At 36.0% G+C, this 21973-nt stretch overlaps 1 protein-coding gene across 1 annotated transcript in view; it reads right to left on the bottom strand.

The window, feature by feature from the left end:
- The window catches only part of LOC126484896 (dynein axonemal heavy chain 10), a 1141797-nt gene that overhangs the window by 764932 nt on the left and 354892 nt on the right, over positions 1–21973 (bottom strand). The window contains exon 22 of the mRNA XM_050108495.1: positions 6356–6481. Within this exon, the coding sequence (XP_049964452.1) occupies positions 6356–6481 (126 nt within the window). The remainder of the gene's footprint in view (positions 1–6355; positions 6482–21973) is intronic.

Genomic DNA, 21973 nt, shown 5'->3' with positions numbered 1-21973 from the left:
GTTATAGCTAAACCACTGTTCTTCACTGTTCATTGTTTGGATAGCAGAGTCTTTTAGTTTTTCTTCTGTTTTACCACTATTAAGGAAGCTTGTATTGTCTGCAAATTAGAGGGTAGTTTGGCAATACTTGTTGTACATAAGATCATTGACATAGAGGAGAAACAGAATGGGTCCTAATACTGATCCTTGGAGAGATGCCATATTTCACATTTTCATATCCTGAATAGTAGTAGCTGATTTTGTTATGGTCAGTATATTGCACTTCAACAACGTGTTTGCGACCACATAGGTATGTCTTGAGCCACTCATTGGATATACAGGGTTATTACAAATGATTGAAGCGATTTCACAGCTCTACAATAACTTTATTATTTGAGATATTTTCACAATGCTTTGCACACACATACAAAAACTCAAAAAGTTTTTTTAGGCATTCACAAATGTTCGATATGTGCCCCTTTAGTGATTCGGGAGACATCAAGCCAATAATGAAGTTCCTCCCACACTCGGTGCAGCATGTCCACATCAATGAGTTCGAAAGCATCGTTGATGTGAGCTCGCAGTTCTGGCGCGTTTCTTGGTAGAGGAGGTTTAAACACTGAATCTTTCACATAACCCCACAGAAAGAAATCGCATGGGGTTAAGTCGGGAGAGCGTGGAGGCCATGACATGAATTGCTGATCATGATCTCCACCACGACCGATCCATCGGTTTTCCAATCTCCTGTTTAAGAAATGCCGAACATCATGATGGAAGTGCGGTGGAGCACCATCCTGTTGAAAGATGAAGTCGGCGCTGTCGGTCTCCAGTTGTGGCATGAGCCAATTTTCCAGCATGTCCAGATACACGTGTCCTGTAACATTTTTTTCGCAGAAGAAAAAGGGGCCGTAAACTTTAAACCATGAGATTGCACAAAACACCTTAACTTTTGGTGAATTGCAAATTTGCTGCACAAATGCGTGAGGATTCTCTACCACCCAGATTCACACATTGTGTCTGTTCACTTCACCATTAAGAAAAAATGTTACTTCATCACTGAAAACAAGTTTCGCACTGAACGCATCCTCTTCCATGAGCTGTTGCAACCGTGCCGAAAATTCAAAGCGTTTGACTTTGTCATCGGGTGTCAGGGCTTGTAGCAATTGTAAACGGTAAGGCTTCTGCTTTAGCCTTTTCCGTAAGATTTTCCAAACCGTCGGCTGTGGTACGTTTAGCTCCCTGCTTGCTTTATTCGTCGACTTCCACGGGCTAAGCGTGAAACTTGCCCGCACGCGTTCAACCGTTTCTTCGCTCACTGCAGGCCGACCCATTGATTTCCCCTTACAGAGGCATCCAGAAGATTTAAACTGCGCATACCATTGCCGAATGGAGTTTGCAGTTGGTGGATCTTTGCTGAACTTCGTCCGGAAGTGTCGTTGCACTGTTATGACTGACTGATGTGAGTGCATTTCAAGCATGACATACGCTTGCTCGGTTCCTGTCGCCATTTTGTCTCACTGTGCTCTCAAGTGCTCTGGCGGCAGAAACCTGAAGTGCGGCTTCAGCCGAACAAAACTTTATGAGTTTTTCTACGTATCTGTAGGGTGTCGTGACCATATGTCAATGAATGGAGCTACAGTGAATTTATGAAATCGCTTCAATCATTTGTAATAGCCCTGTACCTCTAATTCCTAATCGGTCAAGCTTCTGCAGAAGGGCATTATGGTCAATGACATCAAAAGCTTTAGATAAATCAAAACATATGCCTGTCACAAACTCATTTGCATCCAGTTTAGTATAGATTTCATAAAGAAATTCAAATATTGCACTTTCAGTTGAATAGCCTTTCCTAAAGCCATGCTGTGAAGGACAGAGAATTTTATTTTTATTTAGGACATCAGACAATCTCTTATAAAAAAAAATTTCTAAAATTTTTGAAAACACAGGCAGAAGGGCTATTGGTCTATAATTTGAAACACATTCCAGATTTCCTTTTTCGAACAGTGGTTTCAGTTTTGCTGTTTTTAAGCATGAAGGGAAGGTTCCTGATGCCAGTGAGCTGTTGCACAAGTGTGTCAAGGATTCAGCTAAGGCAAGACAGCATTTTTTAATAATTGCATCTGGTATTCCATCAAATCCACATGAGTACCCTATTATCAAGGGTTTTATAACTGATAAAATTTCTTCAGTATTCGTCAGTGAAAGAAACAAAGACGTAGACACATTTCTCACACTACTGCATGATAGAGGTGATATTTTGTTGTGTTCTTCCAGTCCACTCACCAACTGTTCACTTAAATTTGAAAAATATTTGTTGAAGGACCCTGCAATTTCTGTTGGGCAAGAAATCATTTGTCCTTCATAACACGAGTTCATATTTTTATATTGTTTAGTTTCACTTGTTGTTTGATTTTTTATAACTTCCCAAATAGCTTTAGATTTGTTTTTTTGAATTTTCAATGTATTTGTCATTTGCCATTGTTTTAGCTTTCCTTACAACATTTTTGAGGATCCTCGTGTAATTCTTCAGGTACAAATGAAATTCGTGAGGGATTTTCTGTGTCTTTGCTATATCGTGTAATCTTCTTTTTTCTCTGCACAAGAGATTCTAATACCTTTGTAATCCATTTGTTCTTTCTTTTAATGGAAATGCAGCATCAAAGTATGACATGAAGATTTCCATGAATTTTTCAAACTTTTTGTTAGTATTTGCACAAGTATATACTTCATACCAAGTTTCTTCACTTAGTCCCTGTATAAAAAGGTTTATTTGTTTGTTAGTGAATTTCATTGCTTCTTTCACAAGTTTCTCAAAGCAATAAACTGTGCATAGTGATCACTGAAGCCAGTATTAAGATTTCTGGCACAGAAATTGTGATTTACATTTGTGTTTATTAATATGTGATCAATTGTTGAGCTAGTTGTTGGTGTAAATCTTGTAGGAGAGTCTATGGTGGCTTTTATGTTATATGTTTCCAGTAGGGTCATCAAGCTTTGCTGGTCTTTTGAGATTTCTTGAAAATCAATATTAAAATCTCCACATATGATCACTGTTTTGTTGAAGTTTTTTATAGTATTTAAGGCTAGTTCTATTTGATGACAGAAATCATTTAAGTTCCCATCCGGTTCCTATATACACAGATGATTATTAATTTTAATGCAGAGAGTTAAACTGTGGATACTTCAAAAACTTTTGCTTCAGCTAAATGTTCAATGGGTTTTATGTTACAATAATCAATGCCACTTTTAATAAATATACATGACCCTCCATGACTGGATGTAATTCTAGAGAATGATGATGAAAGATTAAAGTCTGCAAATTTTGCGACTGACATTGCTTCTTTAGGCAGCCAGTATTCGGTTATACACATTACAGAAGTGTTTTTTAGCTCATCAGTACATAAAATTTCAACTTCACTTAATTTTTTTAGCAATGATTGGACATTTTGATGAATCAGCATGAAATTTCTCTGAGTTTGAGAATAATAAACTAGAAGGAAAACTCACCTGCATTATCCTGTAATTAATCTCCATTTAATTAATCTAATTTTGGCACAGAACGGAGTGAAATATGCAGCTATAAAACTCTTTGACAATTGACCCATGGAAATAAAAGTCTGACAGACAGCAGAAATGTTTTCAATTGTAGATTAAAGATATGTTCCACACCATAATGTTTATCATGAATATAACACACTGAACAAGTAAATAATGCTACATGAACAAGAAATTCAGCAACTTCACCATCATAGTTATTAGAGAAGATTTATGTGGAAAGAAGTAGTGTGTACAAGGGTTTCTCCATAAGTAACGGCACCTATGGTATATCATACAAACATAAGGCATCAATTTAATCACAGCAAATACATTTAAAAGCCCATGGTAAATAGTACCAAAATCAACCAACAGATTGCAACTGCATGCAAGGATGGCTCCGTATGACTTCCTGAAACACAGAGTGTGAGTTTGGCTGTTCTAAAAGATGGGTCCGTCGGCACCTACACTATTCGCCAGAACCAATTCTATGTAACTTTGACCTCAATCCACAACTGAAGAAACCATTCTGTGGGAGGCACTTTGCAAACAGGGCAGACATTGTCACTGCATTTTGGCAAGACATTGCAAACATTAATGGCAATGGCAATACCAATGGCATTCAAAGCATTCCCCATCATTGACAATGCTTCATGGATCCACTGCAGGTCTATTTTGAAGGACTAATTGATTCTGATCCATTTTTGTTCCATTTGTACTAAAGAAAAATAAATTTACTCAGAGTTCCAATGTAAGTGATTCATTTCATCCTTTGCAGTGCTCTCCTGTACTGGATCCTACATTATGTTGGCATTCAGATACTCATTGTCTTACCTGGTTCAAAGCACATCATGGGTTTCTCGTGTTGTCATATTAATACAACATATACCACAGTTGCCATGACTTATGAAATGACCCTTGCATGCTGATGTGTCTTGTAACATTGGCTCTCAGCATTTAAGAGTGAATATCCACATGATGTATTTTTCCTTTGTATCTTGCATCACAAATTATAGATAATTTGTGTGGCACTTTCTCTTAGTCTCAGGAAATCTGTGACAAATTATACCTCTTTTTTGACTTTTCTGTATTAACTGAATTTGGGGTCTGAGACTATGAAATAATGCCAAAGAATTAGTAAGCTAAAATGTTTTCAAGCAACCTCTTCTATGGATGAATTAGAATTCTGCTGAATATCAATCTAATATTTACTTTTCCAACAATCTAACTTCTGGTGTCAATACAATTCAAGTCATACTAGATGACTGTCTCTAGATTCTTGACAGTTATGAATGATTCCATCATCTTTCAATGATGATGTAATAAAATATTACCTGGTCTTTTAATTGTTTGGAGGCTACTAAACCACACACTGTTCCATTAAGGGTCACACTTAGATTTGAACTAGCCACAAAAAGGTAATATATTTTAATATAATATTATATTACCTTATTGCAGCTAGTTTTGGAGCTCTCACTTTCATTATGTCTTATAATGACATACACTATGCTGCAGGCTGAACTGAATGTAAAACACTTTGATTTACTCCAAAATCTCTCTGTTGTCAATTTTGGGTTTTAGCCAATTCGACTGTGAGCTTTACTGTTCTACAGAAGTGCTTAAAACTCTGGGAATTTGTTACATCTGATGCAGTAGCTGATCACTATGATTTTAATTGCTGAAACAGTGCCTTTCACTAATGATTCGGGGTCTTGTAAGATTATCACTATCTTTACTGGACGGAAAAAAAAGAAATACATTGTGTACACCACATACAAAATCAGCTACTTGGGTATCAGGCTCTGATGTACAATGCACCACTGAGCCATACAGCATACACTATAATTCTGAACCCCATGGAGCATGTCTAGGAATTTACAGCCTAGCTTCTCACAGAACCAACAATGCCTCTTGTTCAAGCTTCCTTCTTGACTCTGAACCAGGATCCATGATTAGTTATGGGTACAATGCAGCAGACTGTGAGCCTTCAGAAATTCCATTACTAAGGCTTGTGTTCTCCACATTATCTTTCACTCAGAATTTTCCAATAATGAACGTGTAGCCCAGATAACACGAATCATTCATTCCAATGTGTGTAATAGCAAATTATTCCTACTTTGAGCAGCATGATGATAGTCTGGTGCAAATTTCTGTAATTGCTAAAGGAATACTACAGAATCAGTTCATAAAGGCACTATAATAAACAAGTATGGTCATGAATCACTGCATACATGAGACACATTCACTCATTGAATCTGGTGTGTTTTGGTGAACATTTCATATCTATAAAAATACAGGTTATTTCAGAAAATAATTTATTATGTCAGGATCACCATTAATCACTATAAACAATAACATTACTGGTTTCAACATATTAACTGCAACTTTCTGATGTGATACTCCAAAAATAGTGTTACTGTAATCTATAAACATTAGTTGCATGCACAGTGAATGTCATGAAAACTGGTACATGCAAAACTGTCAATAAAAATGCAAAGTTCTTGTCATCACATGGTAAAAGAGACTGAAATTAAAATATTGTTGTGTGCCCTTTGTATATAGCCCTATATAAAAGTGCATATGAGAGTACTTTAATTACTGGTAATCTTGAAATAATAAATTGTTGTTTGAAGGTTAAAACATCAGCTACACACTTTTCTTATTTTTTGTCAACAAATTACCGGGAGTATCAAATGACAAAGTAATGTAGAGTAAACAACATACTAAGTTAATGGTGGAAGATTATACTACTAAATGTCATGTTTCTGTGTAAGCAAAAGATTCCTTTAGAGAAAAATATCCTTCCACTAAAATGAGAAACCTTAATTTATTTTTGTCTTACCTGCTGGTGCTCCACCCAGCTGCATGGAGAGGGCTTGTGTAAATGTGAGATAGATACGGTCTGTAAGAGGTGTAATGACAAGTCTGCCATTTAGCCCCATATATTCATAGCCATAGTCAAAGCTCCCTACATGACAAAAAGGCATATGTAATTACATATTATAAAAGTTTCTCTCATGCAAAATTAGTTCTATGCACTTAATTCTATCTATCTCTATCTCTCCCCCCCCCCCTTCCCCCTCCCCACCACACACACACACACACACTCAAAACAACAATAATAATAACAAATTACAGAAACATTTAAAATCAAATATTGATTAATTAATAACAGATGGACAGAAACATCAAAATTATCTAGTTAACTGTACAAACTACTGAAAGGAGAAGTGATACAGATGAGTTGTCATACAGGACATAAAACAGCAAACAGGATATCAGTTTTCAGAGATTTTGAACAGTTAATTAATAATGGGAAGAGGAAACTGAAAATAGGAATTTTTACAAAAAATGGAAGATTGTAAAGTTATTTGAATTAACACAGCAACTATCCAAATTATAGAAAAGTTTATTTATGCCAAGTTTAGGTTACAGCACATCCTCAGTTATGATAACACATATAGCTTCAACATTATGATGTTTATGTTGATTGAATTTTGAATCCTGCAGCACTTTTTATTCTGGACCTTCTAATTCATTTTATCAGGTATATACACTTAGTATATATCATTTTAGATTCACTAGCATATGAGTATTATGTACACAAATCAGTTACATGATGCAGAATATAAGGTCACTGCTGCATATGAAATACAGTTTGCGCATAAAGAAAATTATATAAAAATTGGCCAGTTGCTGTATATCTTAAAGTAATTTAATCCACAGCCCCCAAACTTAATCACCATTGTTACGGTTGAATTAAGAACGAAAAATTTGCAGTGAACTTTCTATTAGAAAGATGTAAAATGCAGGCATGAAGTTCTATGTAACAGTGACTGGAATTTAAAAACTAGAGGACTAATGATTACTTTTGGACAATTTAGAGAGCAAAAGCAAGAAATGTGGTTCTGCAGGTATCACATATATAAAGAGATACTGAATTACTCTGTGTGGAAAACAAACAATGCAATGACCATAATTAATTATTCTTGATATGTGAGGCAGAAAGTGAAAAGCGACCTCTTGACAGAGAAGAAAAATTTTCAGTACAAGTAAAAACATTCAGTAATCTCTAAAACTCCCATTTTAGTTATTTTTTTGTGTATTATAATAATTTACTTTATTCCATGCATGCTCATATTGGTTTGAAAGTTGTCCAAATTCAACAGTAATCAATAACAGGATAAAAAACAATTAATGTCAGTTTTCCGAAAATGGACCTCTTGTTGTTATGGGGAAATAACTTGGCTTGAAAAAAGGCCTTTTTCAAAATCTTGCATCTGTGTATGGAATGTTCCACGAAACAGCGTTTCCTAAATTTTAGAGGCATTTTAAGGAGCTTGGAGTAAATTTACATAAGAGAAGAATATTTTATGCGTACAATAAAGTCAAACAAGACGAGCATTCCCTTTTTCTATGAGAGTTATAAATACCTACAGATGTTTCAATTGCAGTTGGCTATAACACAGAATAAAAATAACAATATTCTGCCAAAACAAGCAACACAGGGTTCACTAATTTCTCTCAATTTGGGGCCAATACATAGATAATAAGATTGAAACTAAATGGTATGTTGTCAAACAGGAGACAGGACAGCCAGTCAGTATACAAGGTAACATAACAAAATAACGAATTCATGACTGAAATTTTTATTTTTGGTCCAAGAATCATTTTAGTACATTGTTTGTACACATAGTATAGGAGACAAGGGTAAACATAATTTACGATTACAGTAGTTGTGACTACACGGTCATCACAACCAAAGTGCATAATAATTTAAATTGATATTATTAAGTGAAACTACATGATAAACTCAAAGTTAATTGCTGTGTGACATGACATAATATGTAATTAACAACATTTGGTAAATAAAGTTTACTTGTATGATGTTCAAGAAATTCAGAGACAGAGTAGGAGCAGTGGTCAAGTAAGAACTGTTCCTACTTTAAATTTATTTAATGGTGAGTGGATTTCAAGTAAGAAGACATATGATAATACAACATAACTTCAATATGATACCCTCCTCTTTGCATAAGTTTGTACTTACCATGTTTATGTGTAGTTCAGGTTCTGACTAGTTTCACTTCTGTGAATATTATAGTCATATCTGAAGATGTTTATAAGATGTTATCTATTTTCAGACTTTCAAACATGGTTGTATAGGAATCTCTGCATTAATTTTCATTTATCATCCTGATAATCTTTTTCTGTATTTAAATCAGTTTTTTTCCCAAACTGTGGAATTATTCCATATATCAGTAGTGACTGTGTACTGCCCTGGTTCATTGTCACCACTGATGAACAGCCTGTACTATGAGTGAGAATCCGAACAGCGTATTTGAGTGTATTCAGTTTTTTCTATTTAGATGGTTAAGCTGCATCACTCCTGAATATGTATGCCTACAAATTTTGCAAGGCTGACATTTTTCCTTGAATGGTGAAAACAGGTTTTGGAGGGCAGAGGTTTTTCATAGTGTAAAAGTTAACAGCCTTAGTTTTAATAATAATTTTATCTTAGAACAAGGTGTTTTGCATCAAGGTGGACTCAATTTCTGATATCGTTGTTTTAGCCTTAGTTTTTCAGAATTTATGATGTCTTGAACCAGTGTGTTAAGCTATGTACAACTGATACTGCGATTTCCTTCAGATTTTCCTCACTGTGGCATTTAATTTGAATATGAGTGTCATCTACAAAGAGTACTGTGGTTCTCCCATACATTTTATCAGCTAAGTCATTTATGTACAGCAGAAATTGCACAGTCCCAGAACTCACCCTTGTCAGACTCCATAACTTTTTTGTGTTGCATTATCTTTATATTTTAGTTCTCTAATCTGTTGATGATTATTCAGGTATGACTGGATTCACCATTCAGACTGACCTCTAATTCCATAATTACTTATGCAAAAGTATGTCATGATCAGTAACAACAAAGGCTTTACTAAGATACATAAATATTCTGGATACAAGTTGCTTATCATTCAAAGCTTTTAGTATTTCATTTAAAAGGCCAAACTTGCTGACTCATTTGACTTTCCAGCTCTGAACCCATGTTGTGCAGCATTTGTAAGTGTTTCTTTATTTAAGAAGGCTGTTAATCTTCTGAGGAACATTTTTACCATAATTTTACTGAAGCCTGACAAAACTGAAACTGGCATATAATAATCAATTTCGCACTTTACACCCTTCTTATGCAGATATGTTAACTTTTGCAGTTTTAGACTATTTGGAAAATGACAAATGACAAATTGACAAATGGTCAGGGAGGCAAGCATTATATTCATATGTTCTATGTTTTTTATATAATACTTACTTTCATGTTCCAAGCCATGGGAATTGTCTTATTTTTCGGCCTGTGGAAAGAAAACTGATTCCAATCTAATACAAAACCATTCTTAAGTGATGAATTTACTATGTCTACTAGTGGTTCCCTAATAAATGTTGCATTGCCTTTGATGATAGCATCTAATGTGTCATCAGCACCAACTGCATATTCAGTAGGCAAACGTCTATCAATTTTTGACAATTCCTCAGGCATTGCTGGATACAAGAATAATGTATTTGCATGAATTTTTTGATCTCACTGTAATCTCTCTCTCTCTCTCTCTCTGGCTGCTTCCGTGATGGAAATTTATCAACTGCTCTTCTATGTGTTAGAAATAACTGGCCAATTTTCTGAGATCAATCAGGTTATTGTTATTCATAATTACGTCTACATTTCTGTGATTAACTGACCTTACTATTTGCCCAGTTGCTTTCATTTTATTCTTGGAACTACACATTATTTTCCCATTCTCTACATTTTTACTTTGAAATAGGACTAGTATTTTGCTTGGAGCACTCATACAATCTCCTCTTATTTTCAGTTGATATCCTTGTCCAGCTTGTGATCCACTTCTTTGTTTTTAGAATGCAGTTAACTGTTGTTTTATTGGCAAAGGCTACACACATCAAGAAGAGTTTAGTTCCAAAAATTCTGGATCCTGCACAGAAAATTAGAATGGCGATCAACATAAACATCATTTCCGCTGTTTTTATTGCTCATGGAAACACAACATTAAACGTTGTATCACCATACAGCTAGACCTTCAGAGGTGGTGGTCCAGTTTGCTGTACACACCAGTGCCTCACCCAGTAGCATGTCCTCTTGCAATGATGCATGCTTGTATTCATCGTGGCATACTATCCACAAGTTCATCAAGGCACTGTTGGTCCAGACTGTTCCACTCCTGAACAGCAATTCGATGTAGATCCCTCAGAGTCGTTGGTGGGTCATGTCATCCATCAACAGCCTTTTCCAATCTATCCCAGGCATGTTCAATAAGGTTCATGCCTGGAGAACATGCTGGCCACTCTAGTCGAGCGATGTTGTTTTCCTGAAGGAAGTCGTTCATAAGATTTGCACGATGGGGGCATGGAATTGTCATCCATGAAGACGAATGCCTCTCCAATATGCTGCAGATCTGGTTGCACTATCAGTTGGAGTATGGCATTCACGTATCGTACAGCTGTTATGCCGCCTTCCATGACCACCAGCGGTGTATGTTGGCCTCGCATAATGCCTCCCCAAAACAGTAGGGAACCTCCATCTTGTTGCACTCGTGTGTCTAAGGCATTCAGCCTGACTGGATTGCCTTCAAACACGTCTCTGACAATTGTCTGGTTAAGGGATATGTGACACTCATCAGTGAAGAGAACATGATGTCAATCCTGAATGGTCCATTCAGCATGTTGTTGGGCCCATCTCTACCGCAGTGCATAGTGTCATGGCTGCAAAGATGGACCTCGCCATGGACGTCAGGAGTGAAGCTGCTCATCATGCAGCCTATTGTGCAGAGTTTGAGTCATAGCACAACATCTTGAGGCTGCACGAAAAGCATTATTCAACATGGTGGCATTGCTGTCAGGGTTCCTCCGAGCCATAATCCACAAGCAGCGGTCATCCACTGCAGTAGTATCCTTTGGGCAGCCTGAGTGTCATCAACAGTTCCTGTCTGTCTGTATCTCCTCCATGTCCAAACAATATCACCTTGGTTCATTCTGAGACGCCTGGACACTTCCCTTGTTGACAGCCCTTCCTGTCACAAAGTAACAATGCGGACGTGATCAAACCACGGTATTGACTGTCTAGGCTTGGTTGAAATACAAACAACTCAAGCCGTGTACCTCCTTCCTGGTGGAATGCCTGGAAGTGATCAGCTGTCAAACCCCCTCCATCTAATAGGTGCTGCTCACGCACGGTTGTTCACATCTGTGGGCGGGTTTAGTGACATCTCTGAACAATCAAAGGGACTGTCTCTGTGAGAAAATACCCACAGCCAATGTCTATCTTCAGTAGTTCTGGGAAATGGGGTGATGCAAAACTTTTTCTGATGTGTGTACTTAAAAAAAAAGTCCTTAAATTTGGCCATAAACTTATCATATTTTTCTTTGGTATCAATAGAGTTGTATACAGCATTAGAATTTTCATCCTTTATGTGAAAACAAAAATATTCCACGTTTTTGTATTGAAATTCCTTACAGTGCATCTTATTCCAAGAGTTGGTTCAGCTACAGTTGCACTTATGTTGAATGCCTGTGGTAAATTTATAATATCATCTTTGGACTTTCTTGGATTTTGAGAAATCAATATTGAAATAAAAATATATAATTATATTTTCCTTGGGAGAGAATTTCTTGCAAAAGTTCCTCCATGAGATTAGAAAACACTGTTTTGTCTCCATCTAGTGACCTGCACATGCACATAACAATTGTATTTTACCTCTGTAATTCAATTATAGAAAGTTTTTTGCTGGACAGATTATTGTATTACACTATTTAATTACATATTTTCCATGTTAACCCCCCATGATTCAATATTTTCCTACAGAACATGCCTGTAACTTGGAACTGGGAGGGATGTACTAGCTCTAACATACCTTGTTTAAGACTGTATTCAGTAAAGCATAGAGCAGAAACATCATTCAGAGCATTTAACATTATTCCCATTTCATTATGTTTATTGCACAGTGATTGAACATACTGATGGAGCACTTTAAAATTAGGTACAGGGAATAAATAACTTCTTGCTTCATGATTTACTTCACTTTTTGCACTAATGTCTCTAGTGGAAAAAAATCCCCATTTTGTCAAGGGATGGTATACTTGGTGTTTGACTTGTCACTTATTGGTTCACTAGATGTGGGATTCTGCCTATCTTCCGTTGAGATGTTTCCACTTCCCATTTTATTGCAGTCCTTTCTCACCCACCTATCCATTAATGACTGCTTTGTTGCTGCATTTCTTGGTCTGAAATTCAGATCGATAAATGTGTTGCGATTTCTTTCTTTTTGCTTGTTTCTGTTTATATACTGGTCCACAATATGAACCTTTCCTCATTTGTTAAAATGTAGACAATGAGCTGTATATTCATTTACTTCCAGTCACGCAATTTTGAAATTCACAGACAGTCTCTTACTATACACATTTGTAGCTGTATTGATTCTATCTAACATAATGTGTCTCACAGCTGTGAGAACTTTTAACAGTCACTTTCTAAATATAATAGCAAAAACAGAATTAAATGGTTAGCTTGAAGAAGCAAGACAATACATTAAAAATGTCATTCTACAAAACTTGAGCCAAGTGAAAGTAGCAACCAACATCCTTCACTGAAATTGATAAAATTATAAAAAACAAGAGCTTTTAAGGTGTTGATGGAATTTAATAAAGAATTCTGAGAAGTTGTTTCAACTTAAGTCCTTAGCAATATATGTAATGCATCACTGGCACAGGGAACTTTTCCTGACATTAAGACATACAATTGTTAAACCCCTTCATAAGAAAGGCGAGGAGAAAACTTAAATAATTGTTGTCCAATTTCCTAACTGCACTTTTTGCCAGCATATTCAAAAAAGTAATTTACTCAAGAGCAGTCTCACATTTAAATAGGAACAATTTACTTAGCTTGTCACAGTTTTGATTCTAGAAAGGTTATATGACTGAGAATGCTATTCATACACTCACTCATCAAATATTGCCACTGTCAGTTTTGTTTCCCCTTTATTCAGCATCAGGTTGGATTGGGACATTCACTTATGAAATATTTTGAGCCTTAAATAATAAAATATCACCAGTTGGTATTTTTTTATGATCTTTCCAAAGCATTTTGCTATGTGGACCATGTTACAATCTCGGAAACCTCAAGTTTTATGGAATTGATGGCTTTACACACAACTGGTTTGAATCAAACCTAACAAACAGAATGCAAAAAGTTGTGCTGGAAAAAAAAAAAAAAAAAAAAAAAAAAAAAAAAAAAAAAAAAAAAAAAAAAAGGGGGAGAACGGTGGAAAACATCAGTGACTGGGGAGAAAGCATGAAGGGTATCACACAGGATTTCAATTTTAGGTCCACTGTTATTCATTAGATACTGGGCTGGACAAAAATATAGAAACACCAAAAACATAATACATTACCATGCCTAATGCAGAGTAGTAAATCAGTTGTCATTCAAACAGCTTTCAGTTATCTTGTAATGGATAAATACAAATTTTCTATGGTTTCCAAGGGAATCTTATACCATTTTTCCTGAAAAATAGTAGCAAGTTCACGAAACAATTATGGAGGTGGATAGCGATAATGTGCCCTTCTCTCTCACGTAGACAACAAAGGCTCAGTGGTATTGGTATCTGGTGACAGTGATGGCAAGGGAATATGTGATATTTCATCTTTTTTGTGTTCATAAAGCAAGTCCTAGATGATGCAAGCTGTGTGAAAAGGGGGCTCTGTCAACTTGGAATACAGCGTCACGATTGGGGAACAAGAACTGTACCATAGGATGGGCCTTATCAGATAAAGTGGTCACATAACCCTTGGCATTAATGTATCCTTGTGCAGAGTAATAATGGGGTCTATGGAATACCATGACATGGCTACTCAAATCATAACCGAACCTGTGCCATGTTTCACTCCTGTGACGTAAACTTGGCCAGAAGTTGGACACAATATGAAACAAGATCCACCAAACCAAATGACATTCTTGCTCCATAGCCCGGGTTTTATTGCTTCAGCACTATATTTTCCTATTTTGGGTATTTGCATAACTGATGAGTGGTTCTGGAATTGCAGTTCACCCTTTGTGTTGTTTCATGCTGAAAGGGTTTGCAAGTGCTACATTCAGTTTTGCAGTGACTCTTGCAGCTTTTATCCTCTTACTTTTTGCCACAATCATCTTCAATGACTATCTGTCACAATCACTCAACAAACACTTTTGTCACTGTTGTCACTTAGTGAATGATGTTTTTCTGTTTTCCCTTATGTGGTATAAATCATTGATATGCAATCTCTAGAAACATCAAACACTTCAGCTACCTATGCTATCGAAGTACCCTCATAAAAGTGCCAAAAATTTTTCTATATGCAAATAATCTGAGCACTGACATAATTGCACTCACAACTATACAGAACTATGTTCTGACCAGGATTAACATAGGCAACATATTGAAGACATCAGACAGTTGCCATTTGTGATAAAATACAACCACGCAACCTTGTGCAGTCCCTGTATGTGAATGATCTTCCAGTTAAGATCCAAGAAACACAATTGGTTTTGCAGATGATACTAGTGTTACAATAAAAACCAGTAGAGAGAAAGCAGCAGAATAAATTGTTGATGATATTTTTCAAAGAGTTATTATGTGGCTCTGTGAAAATGGACTCTCAACCTAACCTCTGAAAAAAACACATTACTTTCAGTTCTGTGCAACAAACAGTCATACAAACTACTGATGTAGCACATGAACAGAAGCCTGTAGGGTAGAATCCTTCACATTTTTGGGTGCACAAATTGAAATGGAAGAAGCATGTTACTGAGCTTCTCAAACAATTAAGTTCAGCTATTTTTTCTCTTTTTATAATCACTTGTCTTGGAAACAAAGAAATCACCTTGTGACATATTTTGCTTATGTCCAACTAGTAATATCTTTTGGAATAATATTTTGGGGTAACTCATCACTTAGAGTGAAAGTTTTGATTGTATAAAAGCAAGCAGGAAGAATAACATGTAGTGTTCATCTGTGGTCATCATATTTGTATTACTTCAAAGTGTTAGGCATTTTTACTGCATATCACAATAAATACATTTGCTAATGGTATTCATCATACATGGGCAGATCACATAACTAATTAGGAGGCACAACTTGACTAGAAGAAGGGATCGGTTGGTAGGACATGTTCTGAGGCATCAAGGGATCACCAATTTAGTATTGGAGGGCAGCGTGGAGGGTAAAAATCGTAGAGGGAGACCAAGAGATGAATACACTAAGCAGATTCAGAAGGATGTAGGCTGCAGGACGTACTGGGAGATGAAGAAGCTTGACAGGATAGAGTAGCATGGAGGGCTGAATCAAACCAGTCTCAGGACTGAAGACCACAACAACAACAACAATCCACCACAAATTTAGAAGAACAGTGTGTCCAGACATGCAAGACTACAGGAAAAATGACCTTTATTATCCTTTACTAAAGCTGTCAGTGGCTCATAAAGAAGTTCAGTATGTAGCAACAAACATTTTGATCATTTGCCAAATAACATTACATGTCAGACAGGTAGTAAAGTAAGTTTTAAATTTGACCTAAAATCATTTCTCCTGGATAAATCCATGCAATTACATGGTAAAATTTCTATTTAAATAATGTAAGCTGAAAAAATTAAAAAATAAGAGGAAAAACCTTGTTTTTATGTGTAGTTGCATGAGTAGGACTAAAACATAATGTGTTCATTAATTTCAGCACTAATCATGTATACATATCCCATAAACTCTCTCCTTCTATATCATTTTGATAAAATAATTGTTCAAATAATCTATGGAATATGTAATTAACTAACTAACTAACTAGTTAGTTTAGTTTGTTTTACAGATGCCTTATAACTCATGGGATGACCCTTTCTGTTCTTCTCTTATTATTTTGTATGCTGCATATCTGACTACCTTGATTCTACCTCTTTTTGTAATCATAATTTGAATATTTAACGTACTAATATTCAATTATCATTTCAGTGTCCTCTTTCCCTCTCATCTTCTCTTACCTTCATAAGGATATCTAATAGTTATAGATGGGTTTCTTTCATTCTCTACCTACGTAAGATTTCAAAGTGGTGGAAAGATTGACAATTTGTGTTAAATGTTCAAAATTGTAAAATTGGGTACTTTATAAAATGAAAAAGCATAGTATCCTATGACTATAACATCAATGAGTCACTGCTGGAATCGGTAAACTCATATAAATACCTGGGTGAAAGACTCTGTAGGGATATGAAATGAAATGATCACATAAACTCAGTCATGGGTAAAGTAGGTGGTACACTTCAGTTTATTAGTACTGGAGCAGTTCAGTTAGTCTAAAAAGGAGATCGTTTACAAATCACTTATGTGACTCATCATAGAATATTGCTCGATAGTGTGGGGCCTGTACCAAATAGGATATTGAATGTATACAGAGAAGGGAATGTACGATGAGATAAAAGAAATTATTCAGATACTGAAGAGAGACAAAAATTTAATAGTCATGGCAGACTGGAATTCGATAGTATGAAAACGAAGAGAAGGAAACGTAATAGGTGATTACAGAATGAGGGCAAGGAATGAAAAAGGAAGCCACCTGGTAGAATTTTGCACAGAGCATAACTTAATCATAGCTAACACTTGGTTCAAGAATCATAAAAGAAGGTTGTATACATGGAAGAATCCTGGAGATACTAGAAGGTATCAGATAGATTATATAATGGTAAGACAGAGATTTAGGAACCAGGTTTTAAATTGTAAGACATTTCCAGGGCCAGATGTGGACTCTGACCACAATCTATTGGTTATGAACTGTAGATTAAAACTGAAGAAACTGCAAAAAGGTGGGAATTTAAGGAGATGGGGCCTGGATAAACTCACTACACCAGAGGTTGTACCAAGTTTCAGGGAGAGCATAAGGGAACAATTGACAGGAATGGGGGAAAGAAATACAGTAAAAGAAGAATGGGTAGCTCTGAGGGATGAAGTAGTGAAGGCAGCAGAGGATCAAGTAGGTAAAAAGACGAGGGCTAGTAGAAATCCTTAGGTAACAGAAGAAATATTGAATTTAACTGATGAAAGGAGAAAATATAAAAATGCAGTAAATGAAGCAGGCAAAAAGGAATACAAATGTCTCAAAAATGAGATCAACAGGAAATGCAAAATGGCTAAGCAGGGGTGGCTAGAGGACAAATGTAAGGATGTAGAGGCTTATCTCACTAGGGGTAAGACAGATACTGCATAAATGAAAATTAAAGAGATGGTTGGAGAAAAGAGTACAATTTGTATGAATATCAAGAGATCAGCTGGGAAACCAGTTCCAAGCAAAGAGGGAAAGCAGAAAAGTGGAAGCAGTATATAGAGGGTCTATACAAGGGTGATCTACTTGAGAGCAATATTATGGAAATGGAACAAGATGCAGATGAAGATGAAATGGGAGATATGACACTGCATGAAGAGTCTGACAAAGCACTGAAACAAGGCCCTAGGAGTAGACAACATTCCATTAGAACTACTGATAGCCTTGGGAGAGCCAGTCCTGAGAAAACCCTACCATCGGCTGAGCAAGATGTATGAGACAGGTGAAATACCCTCAGACTTCAAGAAGAATATAATAATTCCAATCCCAAAGAAAACAGGTGTTGACACATGTGAAAATTACCAAACTATCAATTTAATAAGTTATGGCTGCAGAATTCTTTACAGACGAATGGAAAAACTGGTAGAAGCTGACCACTGGGAGGATCAATTTGGATTCCCTAGAAATGTAGGAATACATGAGGCAGTACTGACCCTATGACTTATTTTAGAAAATAGGTTAAGGAAAGGCAAACCTACATTCCTAGCATTTGTAGACTTAGAGAAAGCTTTTGACAATGTTTACTGGAATACTTTCTTTCAAATTCTGAAGGTAGCAGGGGTCAAATACAAGGAATGAAAGGCTACTTACAATTTGTACAGAAACCAGATGGCAGTTATAAGAGTCGAGGGGCATAAAAGGGAAGCAGTGGTTAGGAAGGGAGTGAGGCAGGATTGTACCCTTTCCCTGATGTTATTCAATCTGTATACTGAGCAAGCAGAAAAGGAAACAAAAGAAAAATTCAGAGTAGGAATTAAAATCCATGGAGAAGAAATAAAAACTTTGAGGTTTGCCGATGATATTGTAATTCTGTCAGAGACAGCAAAGGACCTGGAAGAGCACTTGAACGGAATGGACGTTGTCCTGACAGGAAGACATAAAACATAGACTAGAAATGTCAAGGAAAGTGTTTCTGATGAAGAGAAATTTGTTAAAATCGAGTATAGATTTAACTGTCAGGAAGTCTTTTCCGAAAGCGTATGGAGTGTAGCTATGTATGGAAGTGAAACATAGATGATAAATAGTTTAGTAAGAAGAGTACAGAAGCTTTCAAATGTGGTGCTACAGAAGAATGTTGAAGATTAGATGGGTCGATTATGTAACTAATGAGGAGGTACTGAATAGAATTGGGGAGAAGAAGAATTTGTGGCACAGCTTGGCTATAAGAAGGATCAGTTGGTAGATCATTTTCTGAGGCATCACATTTTGGAGGGCAGTGTGGAGGGCAAAAATCATAGAGGGGGACTAAGAGATGAATACACTAAGCAGATTCAGAACAATGTAGGTTGCAGTAGGTACTTGAAGATTAAGGAGCTTGCACAGGATAGAGTAGCATGGAGAGCTGCATCAAACCAGTCTCTGGACTGAAGACCACAACAAACAAACAGAGAAGAGTGGCATGGATGGTCATAGTTTTGTTTAATCTGTGGGAGAGCTTCACAGAGATAATGAAGGAACTGGTCTGGAAGATTCTTAAAGACAGACATAAACTATCCCAAGTTAGTCTATTAACAAAGTTTCAAGAACCGGCTCTAAATGGTGACTCTAGGAATTTACTATCCTCCTCTACATATGACTTACATAGAGAATAAAATTAGAATAATTATTGCATGTACAGGGGCATTCAAATAATTATTATTCCCAAGCTCCATATGTGAATGAAATGAAAAAACCCTAATAACTGGACAATGGGACGTACCCTCTCCCATGCACCTCAAGGTGGTTTGTAGAGTATAAATGTAGATGTAGATTTTCTCCCTTACTTTGGTAGGCATCCTGTTAATTAGGATTATAATTGGATGACCTTTGTTAATATGTTCATTTAGAAATTTCACCCTCATTGATTACCATTTGAAATATACTCTATAATATCCCAAAATTTGTTACAAGATCCTGGATTTAATAGTCCTAGAGTTAAATTCTGTTGTTCTCCGTTTGATCAGCAATTTTCCTTACACTGCTGACGAAATTCTTCCCAAGTTTGAAACTGTTCAACATGCTGTTCACTCCATTCTATAGCTTTTCCTTCCATGTGGCCTAAAACAAAACAGATTCTATGTACATGATTCTATGTACTGCACCCTCAAAGGTTTTCAGGAATATTACTTTATAGATATTGCCACCAGGTTTGAATCCAGGAAATTCACCGACTAAATTATTGCTGCTCTCCAGTAAACATCCATTCCCCATTTTTCATTGTTTGATTTTAAAGATCCTCCCATGGTTTCCTAGCTGAGTTGGTAGTAGAACTTCCTAGTTGCTTTGGATAATTTTTATTTCCAATTTAATTTGCTGACTTATTTGACATTATGTTCCCACATACTGTATTCACTCAAACTTTTTCCATCATAAATCATCATGTGGTTTTTTAACGTTCCTGAGTCAGATATTGTCACAGTTTTGACAGTGTTCTCTTTATTTCATGCAGCTATCCCTTTGCCTTTTTGACATGATTATACACTTTTACATATGTCTGCCAGATTGTAATAGCTCATTTATAACATTTTATTTTAAATCTAGTAGAATTTTACTATAAGTCTGTAGCTATGTTTCTTTTAGTAAATCTCATTTTTTTCTAGCTTGATCTTATTTTCTGTGTCTATAAAACATTAATCTTTTTGTTTGTGCAAGTCTCACTTTAATCATTGTTTCTATTACTCAGTACTGGCAGTAGTAGTAGCAGTAGTTTTATTCATCTGTAAGTCTCTTTCACAAAGATACTGGAAATGTTATGGTATTACAATTTAAGAACAAAATAAATAAAGTAATTCACATACATGGACATTTACAGGTCTAATGTGACAAGTATGGGACAGGTGGTAGCTGGCTGTGGTCTTGTAGTGGGAATCATTCTGACATTTGTCTGAAGGAATTTGGGGAAACCACCAAAAACCTAAATCAGAGTGGCTGGATGAATATCAGAGCCTCCTCACTCCGGAATACAAGACCACCCTGTTTGAAACAATGCCATCTCATTTGGTTTACCCCTAGTGTACAATAATACTTACAAGTTAGGTATTAAATAATGAAAAAGGCTAATGCTACATTGTTCATTCGTTTCTCACTTTGTAGTGAAGCAAGCTGGGATGTTTTTACTTCCCCTCTTGCTTTGCCATCTGTCCCCTTAAATTTCATTTTTCTCATTTTTCACTAATTATCATTAACATAAATGAGTGCAATCTGCATTTTCAAAAAAGAAAAAGGTTGACCCTCAGTTTGAAAGAATTTCGTGCTTAGTTTTACGTATGTAATTGATTTTCTAATTTGTTTCAACTATTCCTAGTTAATACTTTTGTTATAGGATGAAATCAGTAATTGTTTCATAACTTAAATTCTGTTGTTGACTTACAAACAAATATAAATTCTGTACTAATTATAAACATTTGGAGGAACAACTAAGAGTATTCTTAAAGGATCTATTTGGCTCTATTCAAAAACATTTTAGTAGAGCCAGCACTTAATTAAATCCAAAGTAATTAACAGTTTCATCAAAAGTATTGCTTAAGTAACTATATCGGCTAATTTTATAATTTAAACAAATAATCCATCTTAACACTTGTGGTAGAAGAAACTGTTATTAATTTAATGAGTTAAATTTTAATTGTAATTTCCATAAATTAAATGTCAAACAATGTGTAGTTTCAGTGCCTATTATTGGGCTGATACATAAATGCCAAGTTTTTGGCCGAGAGACAGTAAGTCCACAGCCGAGTTTCAGACAAGAAACCTGTGTTGGTCAGAACAACAACAATGCATCAATTTAACTGTGTTGCAGCAATAGACCATGTGTTAAAGCAATGACAGTGTATGTTAAATTTATTTGAAAGACCATGAACTGTGTGGTTAGGTTGTTACTGCTCATAGATGTTCAACAGAAAACTATGGTAGCAGTACTTGGATGTTTGCCTGCAACCTATTAATGAGGCTTATCGAAAGTTAAACAATAGTACACTGGCCATATAACTGTGTAATATTGGGAGGTTATGAACTGTGAAATGCATCTGTGCAACTGTTGGCTACATCATTTAAAGTAGTCAGTGTTGAACTTCACCCCCCCCCCCC

This window comes from Schistocerca serialis, chromosome 6 (genome assembly GCF_023864345.2).
Source record: "Schistocerca serialis cubense isolate TAMUIC-IGC-003099 chromosome 6, iqSchSeri2.2, whole genome shotgun sequence".
In the NCBI taxonomy this organism is placed as follows: domain Eukaryota; kingdom Metazoa; phylum Arthropoda; class Insecta; order Orthoptera; family Acrididae; genus Schistocerca; species Schistocerca serialis.
The sequence above is the reverse complement of the archived record's forward strand: the minus strand, read 5'-3'. Positions and strand labels throughout refer to the sequence as shown.